General features: G+C 41.0%; 1 protein-coding gene across 3 annotated transcripts; it reads left to right on the plus strand.

Annotated features, from left to right (window-relative positions):
• Positions 1–10,224, plus strand: LOC108343283 (ribonuclease III domain-containing protein RNC1, chloroplastic). 3 transcript variants are annotated; one of them, XR_001833480.2, is made up of 7 exons: positions 1–911; positions 7,382–7,583; positions 7,813–8,013; positions 8,621–8,707; positions 8,834–8,946; positions 9,623–9,702; positions 9,783–10,224. XR_001833480.2 is itself a non-coding variant. In XM_017581490.2 (6 exons), the coding sequence occupies exons 1-6, from the start codon at positions 127–129 to the stop codon at positions 9,796–9,798; spliced, it is 1,404 nt and encodes a 467-aa protein (XP_017436979.1). In that variant the 5' UTR covers positions 1–126; the 3' UTR covers positions 9,799–10,224. The 3 variants fall into 3 exon arrangements, 2 of the variants coding, with proteins under 2 accessions (XP_017436979.1, XP_017436959.1); XM_017581490.2 differs by lacking the exon at positions 9,623–9,702; XM_017581470.2 differs by lacking the exons at positions 9,623–9,702; positions 9,783–10,224 and having other exon boundaries at positions 2–911; positions 8,834–9,348.
• Positions 10,225–10,664: the final 440 nt, after the last annotated feature.

The raw sequence follows: 10,664 nt of genomic DNA on the forward strand, positions 1-10,664 counted from the left end.
CCTGCATCAACACGAACCCAGAACCCGTTTAATCAATCTATCAATCCATGTTATCGGAACCCACACCTTCATTCTAATGTTTACACCTCACCTTCGCCCACCACTGAATCGCATTTCACCACATCAATGGAGCTTTCTTCTTCCCTCACGCTCTCCCGCACCTTCTCCTTCTCCTCCTCACTCACTCCCATTGCACTCCAAATTCAAATCTTCCCCAAAACCCCACCCCCTCAACTTCTTCCGCTCCGCATTTCGGCGGTGGCCATAGACCCGCCGCAAGAGGAGCTTCCCAAGAACAGTCCCCAGCGCCTCCTCCAAGAGCTAGCGGAGCGCAAGCGACCCTACCGCCGAACCCCACGAACGCCCCCGCGGAATCTCATCCTCACGCGCCCACTAGACAACAAAAGATTGGCCAACAGGTTGCTCAATAGCCCTCAACTCTCCCTTAAATCCTTCCCCTTGTTGAGCTCGTGCCTACCCTTTACTCAGCTCAACCACGGGGACATGGCGTGGATCGAGCAGCACCTGCTTGAAGTGAAGCAGGCGCTAGGGTACCCGCTGGAGCCCTCCCACACGCTCGGCGACGATAACAACCCCGCCAGAGAGCTTGACACGCTTTTGTACCTGGCGTTTCAGCACGAGTCGACTCAGAGGAGCAAGGTGCGGCACGTGCGGTATGGCCACTCCAGACTCTTCTTTCTGGGGCAGTACGTGCTGGAGCTGGCCTTCGCCGAGTTTTTCTTGCAGAGGTATCCGAGGGAATCGCCTGCCTCCATCAGGGAGCGTGTTTTTGGGCTGATCGGGAAGAGGAACATGCCCAAGTGGATTAAAGCTTCGAGCTTGCACAATTTGGTGTTCCCATATGATGATATGGATAAGTTGGTCCGGAAGGAAAGGGAGGCAACTGTAAAGTAAGAACCTCTTTTTGTGTCTTGTTTGTTACTCTTCTGTACAATCAACGTGCTTCCCTTTTCTGATGATTGTGACGATGCTAGCTGTTTTTGTTTACTGTCGTTTTTCTAGCTTTTATTTGAACTTGCTTCATGTTTTTACATTAGAAAGAACATCAATTATAATTTTTGTCAAGTATGTCACTCGCTCTCCTAAGTAAATAAAGTGATGAATTATATTGATAGTTCTTAAAGTATTGAATATCCATCGGTTTGGTTCTTATGTTGATATATTTCACTAATGTTTTAAGGACTAATTTGAAGAATTTTTCATTATTTGAGGACTACATAGCATAGTTTCTAATACTTGAGTGATTATTTATATAATCTAATTTTAGGATCTGTTTAGGAGAGTGACACTTTAACAATGCAATTGATGGTCGTCCATGATAGGAATTGTAGTTGTAGCTTCTTTACAATACGATATGCTCGTTTTCAAGGAATATATATTTTAGAAAATGCAAGCACGGCTTCATTACAGGGGAGGTCCTCTGTCATGTGTTACTGTTAGGGAAGGTTTTAGAATGCAGTCACCGTTTTCTCACAATCCATGTATATGAATGCGGCTGATGCACCAGCGGTAGTTGTGAGTTAGGTTGTGGAAGGCCGAAAAACCTTGACGATGTGGAGCTGTTGGGCTGTTGGCACACGAACATCGATATGTTTGGTTGGAATCACCTGACTGGCTAAACTGGATTGCTTAATTATATTAACACTGAATTTTTAGTAATGCCCCCACCTTTCCTTCTCACGGTATAAAGTTATTATTTGGTTCTTTTAGATACAAAACCTTTCTCACTATTCCTTATGCTTAACAAGTTTTCTTTTAATCCTTATATAATCTATATCATTTTTAATCTCTTTTAATCCTTGTCGTACTAAAAGGGTCTAAAACTGGTATGTGTAAGGACATAAAGATAATATTTCAACTATAGGGGCTATAGGGGAAATTTTTTGTAAGTATAGTGATCAAATGAGTAATAAAACCTTATTCTTCAAAACAGTAAGGGATTTGGATTTGAAAATTTCGTTGGTGTTATTTTTTCTTCTAACCAAAAACCTGCCTGCAAAATTTGGACATATATGTTTGTATGTTGGGCCTGCTCTCTAGCTCAGCATTGTGTTTCTCCATGTGCCTAATCTTCCATGATATGGGCTGAGTTTGTGGGAACAATGACCTTTGCTTTTGATGCTAGCTTCCTTTGGAGACCAAGCTGTTCATTCATAAATTGTAATAATTAAATGAGTTGCATACTGTTAAAGGGAAATCTATGAAAGAGAAGACAAATTTGCTCATTAGCAACTCATGAGGATATTCTTTTGCTATTTTAATCCATTAACTGTAGAACGACCTTAATCAATGAAACATCTGTCTGGCAATAGTATGTTTCTTGAATGCATGGACTTGAGATAAAAATATGTTCTTGAGGGCTTGAAAGACACCTCTCGTGTTCTGTTATTTATATAGATAAAGAGTTGATACAATAGAGAGATAGAAGGTCAAGTCACTGTCCTAGACTGCTAGGTACAATGATTAGAGATAACCCAACACACTACCCCGTATTTTAGTCCTACTGACTACACTAACAAGTAGACTTAGTAATTATTCTAACACTCTCCCTCAAGTTGGAGCATACAGATTGTATGTACCAAGCTTGGCACAAATAAACTCGATCCGAGGTCCCCTTAATGACTTAGTCAACACATCTACGAGTTGGTCATTTGATCCAACAAAATCGGTACATATTTCTTTTGACAATAACTTTTCCCGAACAAAATGACAATCAATTTCTATATGCTTAATCCTCTCGTGAAACACTGGATTTGTTGCAATGTGAAGAGCAGCTTGGTTATCACAATACATCTTCATACTCTGGATGTCACAGAAGCTAAGCTCTTGAAGGAACTGTTTCACCCATATAAGTTCACATGTTAGTGACGCCATTGCCCTATATTCAGCTTCCGCTATTGATCGAGCCACTACATTCTGTTTCTTACTTTTCCATGAGATAATGTTTCCTCCAAGGAAAACACAATATCCAGTAGTAGATCGTCTATCAATAAGAGAACCTGCCCAATCGGCATCACAATATCCTGATACCTGAAGGCTTCCTTTTTCTTCATATAACAGCCCTTGCCCGGGAGCCTTTTTTAGATACCTTAGAATGCGAATGATAGCATTCCAATGGCCAACACATGGAGCTTGCATGAACTGACTAACCACCCCAACAGCAAAAGATAGATCTGGCCTTGTAATAGTGAGATAGATTAGTTTTCCAACTAGCCTCCTATATCTCTCCGGGTCGAAGAATAACTCACCTTCTGTTGTTAATTTTTGATTTGGGTCCATGGGACTCTCAATCGGTCTGCAATCAATCATGCCTCTTTCTTGCAAAATATCCAGAGCATACATCCTTTGGGAGATTACAACTCCATCTTTTGACTGAGCTACTTCAATGCCTAAGAAGTATTTGAGGCTTCCAAGATCCTTGGTTTGGAAATGTCTACACAAGTACTCCTTCAATTGAGATATTCCAGCAGTATCATTCCCTGTAATAACGATATCATCAACATATACAATTAAGTAAACACATTTCCCGAGAGATGAGTGATAATAAAAGACTGAATGATCTGCTTCACTGCGTTTTAGCCCAAATTTCTGAACAATGGAGCTGAATTTTCCAAACCAAGCACATGGTGATTGCTTGAGCCCATATAGAGATCGGTGCAATTTGCAAACCATACCAGACTCCCCTGAGCAACAAACCCAGGAGGTTGCTCCATATAAACTTCCTCCCCAAGATCACCATGGAGAAATGCATTCTTGATATCCAATTGATGAAGTGGCCAATGATGAATTGCTGCCATTGCAAAGAACAGACGAATGGTAGTCATCTTGGCCACGGGAGAAAATGTGTCACAATAATCAAGGCCATACACCTGAGTGTACCCTTTTGCAACTAGCCGGGCTTTGAGCCGATCACTGTCACCATTAGGGCCAACATTAATTGCAAAGACCCATCGACAACCAACAGCCTTTTTGCCCGGGGGAAGTGGCACAAGCTCCCAAGTATTACTGTGGTCAAGAGCCTGCATTTCAGCAATCATGGCTTGTCGCCATCCAGGATGATCAAGTGCTTCTTTCACATTTTTGGGTATAACCACAGAGGACACTGAGGATAAAAGGGATGAGGGTTTCGAGTGGAACGAGTACCTTTTCTGAGAGCAATGGGCCAACCAGAATCATATTCACTAGGAGGCGTGGCAGGAGGTGATGAGGGAGAAGAATCTGAAGGAGGAGATCCACCATTTTCTAGATGAGGACTACCCATCGGGGTACTGTGTCGGAAGATATCAATATGTGGAGAGGAAGGTTCAGGAGGACCTTGAGCATGACTTGGATTGACAGTGACATTAGAGATATTGGACTCAATTACTGGAAGAGGAAGGACCTGTTGGAGGATATGGACATCTTGAACAGATGGAGAGAGGAAAGATGTCTGTTCAAAGAATGTAACATTGGCAGACATGTAGTACTTCTTGGTTTCAGGAGAGTAACACCGGTACCCTTTTTGAAGCCGAGAATAGCCCAAAAAGACACATTTGATCGCACGAGCGGAGAGCTTGTCTAGCCCCGGAGACATGTCGTGAACAAAACATACACAACCAAAAACTCGAGGAGGGGTGTGAAAGAGAGGATCATTGGGAAAGAGAATGGAGAAAGGGACTTTATTATTGAGAGAGGAGGAGGGCATCCTATTAATAAGAAAACAGGCGGTTAAGATGGCATCCCCGGTGATGGACAGGTATATGGGCACCAAGCAAAAGGGTACGAGCAGTTTCAACTAAGTGTCTATTTTTTCTTTCGGCTATACCATTTTTGCTGGGGTGTATGAGGACAAGTGGACTGATGCAAAATACCATGGGAGCTAAGGATTGCAGAAAAATTGGATGAGAAATACTCTTTAGCATTATCACTTCTTAAGATTTTAATCACTTGACCAAATTGGTTCTTGATTTCATTCAAAAAGGATGTGAAGATGGGTAACAATTCAGAGCGATCTTTCATTAGATAAACCCAAGTACATCTAGAATACTCATCAATAAAGGTAACAAAGTACCTAAAACCAAAAGAAGAGACGCGACTAGGTCCCCAGACATCTGAATGAATAATAGAAAAACTAGAATTACACATTGATTGAGACTTTTTAGGAAAGACAGATCTAACATGTTTTCCTAGTTGACAAGACTCACATTCTAAAGTCTGAAGACCACTAAGTTCAAGACACATCTTTTTTAACTTTGACAAGTGAGGGTGGACAAATCGGTCATGTAACACTTTAGGGGGAAGAGCTGCAACACAGGATACCCGTGGACGAGATCCAAAATGGTATAAACCTCCAGCTTCATATCCTTCTCCAATTTGTCTCCCCGAGCCACGCTCCTGTATAACAAAAGATTTTGAATTGAGAGTTATTGAACAATGTAACATTTTGGTTAACTGACTTAAGGAAATTAAATTGAATGGACAATTAGGGACAAAAAGAACAAATTTCAGAGTTAGAGAGGGAGACATGGAGACTTGACCGACTCCCTTTGAACAAGTTTTAGAGCCATTTGCAAGAGTAATGAAATGGGATTTTTCTTGGAGGGAAAGGGTTGAGAACAATGAGATATTACCAGAGATGTGATCAGAAGCACCCGAGTCAATTACCCATGAATTTTGACCTTCCATGGATTGAGAAATGCAAGTTGTGGATGTACTTGGGGATTGAGATGATTGCGCCAAGCTGTTAGACTTTAATCGCAGATACTCTTGATACTCTTCCTCAGTGAACTTGAAGTTGGAAGTGGGAGTTTCAGCCTTAGAGATATTGGTTGTTTTTGAAGGAAAACCATGCAAGGAGTAGCAGTTTTCTTGGGTGTGACCTATCCTTTTACAGTAAGTGCACTGTGGACGTCCTCCTCCTTTAGTGCCCCATCCTCCTCTTCCCCGCGTAGCAACCATGACAGATTGTTCCATTGTTTCAGGAGCTTCCTGAGATTGAGGCACTAGAACACGAAGAAGACGTGTGGTCAAGGCTTCCAAGGAAGGGACTTCATGACTTGTTAGAAGTTGATCTCTGATATGATTCAAATCAGGGTGTAAAGCACGGAGGATCATCACCATATAATACTTGTCAAGCTTCTTCTTGATGTCTTCCGAAGATTCCACTTCCAAGAACATTCTCAACTCTTCCACAGCTGCTTGGGCTTCAGTCATGAAGGAGACCATATCATGGTCTGTCATTTTGAGACATACAAGCTTGTTTGCTGTATCATAGAGACGTTGAATATCATTAGCATAAATGCTTTGAGCTTTCTTCCAAAAAGAGTGACATGTTTTGAAGGCTCTAAGAGATATCAAAAGTCGGGGTTCCACAAATTGCCACAATAGGGCACACAATTGGAAATCTGCTAGTTTCCATTGTTCAGCTTTTTCAGAAACTACTTGGCTTCCATCCTGCTCAAGGTGGTCATAATGTCCTTGACCGAGAAACCACATTTCCACGGCAGCAGACCAAGAGAGGTAATTCTTTCCGTTTAGCTTTTCGGAAGTAATTGAGGGACTTCCAGAGAAAGAAAGAACACTTCCAGACGCCATTGTTGATAAAAAAAGGAGAGGAACCAGAAAGGAGCCAGAAAACCGAGAGGAACTAGAAAACCCTAGGGGTTTCTTAGGGTTTTCTTCAAGGGGAGCTTCTGGACCTCACTGAAGCAGGGTTTTGAGGGGCAGAGCAGAGAGAGGAGGTCCAGGCGACGACTATGGAGGTGTCGCGGTGACTTTCCGGCGGCCAGAGGGCGGCGCGTGAGCTGCACGTGCTTGTTTGCAACGCACAAAGAAGCAGCACGTGGGGAAGAATCAGACGCCGGCACCGGTGGGGTTGGTCGTCGCGTGAAGAGGCAAACCAGATCCAGTGGTCGCCGAACGAAACAGTGGCGGCGGACGGCAGCGGACGGTGGCGGACAGATGCGAGATGGCAGAGAACCAAGTTGAAGAGCTTCAAACTGCAGTTGACAACTGCAGACAGTGGCAAGACAACCGCGGACGGCGGCAATGGGTACCAGACATATGCAAACAACAATGACAATGCTGGTGGACCACTTTAGGACAGAAACCAGAGCAGGATGAACCTGCTCTGATACCAACTTGAGATAAAAATATGTTCTTGAGGGCTTGAAAGACACCTCTCATGTTCTGTTATTTATATAGATAAAGAGTTGATACAATAGAGAGATAGAAGGTCAAGTCACTGTCCTAGACTGCTAGGTACAATGATTAGAGATAACCCAACACACTACCCCCTATTTTAGTCCTACTGACTACACTAACAAGTAGACTTAGTAAATATTCTAACATATGGTTTTGTTGTTTGCTATTATCATGGCAGGTCTGTGTTTTGGGCTTTGTTTGGAGCAATCTATCTCTGTTTTGGTATGCCAGAAGTATATCGTGTTCTCTTTGAAGTCTTTGGAATGGATCCAGATGCTGAGGAATGCCAGCCCAAATTGCGTAGGCAACTTGAAGATATAGATCATGTATCTGCCGAGTTTGAAGGCAAGATAAGCTGGCAGGATATGGTTGCGTACAAGGCATGTTCTACAATCTTCTGGCACAGTATTATTTATTTTAAAAGAGCTACCACAAAAGCAACTAAATATTTTGAACTGTGTTTGCCAAACCTAATCTTGCTTCATAATAAATTCAAAATTGTTTCTCTGCTCTTTTGTCAGTTGTGCATGCAAAACCCTGATGTTCAATGTAATTGGCACTATGTTATTATTTGGAGAACAGCAATGATGTTTACTGCTCTGCATTCAGCCTCCTGCAGATGCCTTGTTTGCACATCCACGGCTCTTCAGAGCTTGTGTTCCTCCAGGCATGCATCGGTTTAGAGGAAATATATGGGATTATGATTGCAAACCGCAAATTATGCGAGTCCTTGGATATCCACTAAAAATGACAGATAGAATTCCAGAAATTACTAAAGCCAGGAACATAGAGCTTGATCTTGGTTTGCAGGTATCTCTATTATTGCTTCTCATTCTGATTTTAATTTTCCCAGATCTGACTATTACATAAACATTGACTTGACTTCCGAGGGTTGGGGATATCTTTTCATGCACCTCTGAATAAATAAATAACCATTCATTCTTCCATTGTCCCATCCTTGGGTTCAATATTCATATTACAAAGGCCATGAGGTTGTTCAATGACAATTAAAGTTGTCTGGAGTGGTGGGACTGTTATTTAACCTGCTGTGGTACTTGCCAGTGATTCTGTGGTAATTCAGAAGTAAATAGAAAAAGAATTACCAGTACTGAAGTATTGGTACATCATAATTAATTGATAATGAATTATTGCTGCGTGAATCATTTCCATCGTTTTTATCTGTTTTATTTATTTTTTAATTTGGCCACTGTTTTTGGTTTGTCTACGCAGAGTTCGCCTCATTAAATTGAAGATCGTATCAAACCCATCTAAATATTGAGCATTATTAAAATGAAGTTTAGTTAAGAAATATTCAATGGATTTTACAACTTTCTTAAATCTCCCAAGAATCTTCCTAGATCAGCTTAAGGTTCCCAAATTACCCGTTAATGCTGTTGAATTTCTTGTTGAATCACAGCTATGTTTCTTGCACCCATCAAAGTACAAATTTGATCATCCTCGATTTTGCTACGAGAGATTAGAATACCTTGGCCAAAAGATTCAGGTACTAATCTTTCTTTTCACGGTATTAGTATTTGATCGAAATGAAACTCTTTATATCATAAACTAAAATTTTCTCGTGTCTTTGCGTTGCATACCGTATAATTTGTCTTTTTGGGAATTTTTACAGGATTTGGTAATGGCTGAAAGATTGTTGATGAAGCATTTAGATGCTCCAGGGTCATGGTTACAAAATAAGCACCGGAGGTTTCTTATGAACAAGTTTTGTGGAAGATATTTGAGGTATAAAAATCTCCACCACTTTATTATATATTCCGAAGAGGTTCAAGACGCATATCAGCGCAGCTATAGACTGAAATACCCAGTCAATACGGCTGTTCAACAGGCCCTTCACGGGCTTTCATACGCTGTTTATGGTAAACGTGATGTGAGGCGTCTGATGTTTGAAGTTTTTGACTTCGAGCAAATCCAGCCTGAGCCAATATAAATATGAAGAGACAGTACAATAGTGACAAGGATAGAAGCATTACACATGATCATTTGGTCCCTTGCTTTAATTGATTTGCAAGTTCTTTTGAAGTTGCCCTTGTATATATATATATATATATTCATTGTATACTATTAATTTTGAAGACTGAGAACTAAATTCTTAAAATTGCATGGAGACGCGGATGTGTCTGGCTATATAGACAAAGGTTTTGTTGGTTAAGTAGGTGATTTTAGGATGAATATTACCTCATACTTGTCCATTGTAACAAAATTATGTGGCAGAAGTTTATTCTAACTAATCATTATGAACCTCCCCTACCTCCTAAAAAACCTCACAAAGATGTAGATATAGAATAGTTCTGTCAGTCTTTACACTCTTCGCAATGTGATCATCATGCTACAATTTCATCTCATGGTTTGAGAAACAGTGGCCTTTTTCAAAATTTGTTGTTTGGACAACACTCTGCAGGTTGCTTTGGTTGGTCGAATGAAAAGGTCGCCCTTTTTTCCAATGATAAATTCTGGTGCTCCTTCTGTTGACTTATGCATGTATGAATCCACTTACTATAGCATTTGCATAAGTTGACTAGTGCTTTCCAAATTTTCTGATTCTTGTCACTTATTGTTAGGAGTTGGAAAGTCTAGGAGAGGAGAAGGAAGAAGAGTACCGAACGGTAAGGGAATGGGAAGAAGAGTCCGAATAATAGGGGAATAAGAGTGAAGGAGACAAACGGTATCTACACTAATATCGAACGGTGGTTGCAAGGGAGGAAGGAGTGAAGCATCGAACGATGTTTATACTAATATCGTTCGGTGGCTGCAAGGGGGATGGAGTGAACGGTATAAGGTTGATAATATTGAACGGTAGAGAATGAATAAAAAGGGTGGGAAAGTTTGTTAGGTTGCTAGGGGGAGCAATAGAGTATAAATAAACCTTCTGTGATTCTATTGAGTAGCTAGCCATTTCTTACGTTTTGTAAACAGGTCTTGGACCTTGTTTGAGGAGGATTAGGCTCCCATTATTGTATTTCGTTTTATAGTTACAGTGAATATACGGTGAAATTCATACTATTCTTTTGTTTTCTCTTGTTTATTTGTTTTAGCGTGATTGGGTGTTGCGAAAAAAGTTAGGTCTCTTACTCAGAAACCTAACACTTTTGTAATATAATATTCGTATTGAGACAACCCTAGCATTCACCGAAAGAATGTCGTGGTGCATGGAAGCACCTACTGCAGCTAGGAGCACACTGAATTTCATTCATTGAGTGGCAAATGCTTATCGAGTCCAAAAGTATCTAGACATTTCTTCTCGCTTATTTTCTTAGTCAAGTTTAGAGGAAGGCTTAAAATCCTAAATTGGCTGTCGGAATGATGTATACTTATGGGGCTGGGTGAAGGTTCAAACATGTAAAGTTCTTGTATTAGGCCTTTTTAAGGTTTTAAAATTTAATTTTAGTACCATGCAATATGGACTGTCCGATTAGCAGAGAGATAGGATGGTGAAGCAATAC

The sequence above is a fragment of the Vigna angularis genome, chromosome 1 (assembly GCF_016808095.1).
Source record: "Vigna angularis cultivar LongXiaoDou No.4 chromosome 1, ASM1680809v1, whole genome shotgun sequence".
NCBI classification, from domain to species: Eukaryota; Viridiplantae; Streptophyta; class Magnoliopsida; order Fabales; family Fabaceae; genus Vigna; species Vigna angularis.

What these genes read in the sequence shown, in the direction of transcription:
- LOC108343283 (XM_017581470.2), top strand. Translation starts at nt 127, where the DNA reads ATGGAGCTTTCTTCTTCCCTCACGCTCTCCCGCACCTTCTCCTTCTCC. An exon ending in AGGATATGGTTGCGTACAAG is followed by an intron (nt 7,584 to 7,812) that starts GCATGTTCTACA and finishes CTCTGCATTCAG; the next exon opens with CCTCCTGCAGATGCCTTGTT. An exon ending in ACCTTGGCCAAAAGATTCAG is followed by an intron (nt 8,708 to 8,833) that starts GTACTAATCTTT and finishes GAATTTTTACAG; the next exon opens with GATTTGGTAATGGCTGAAAG.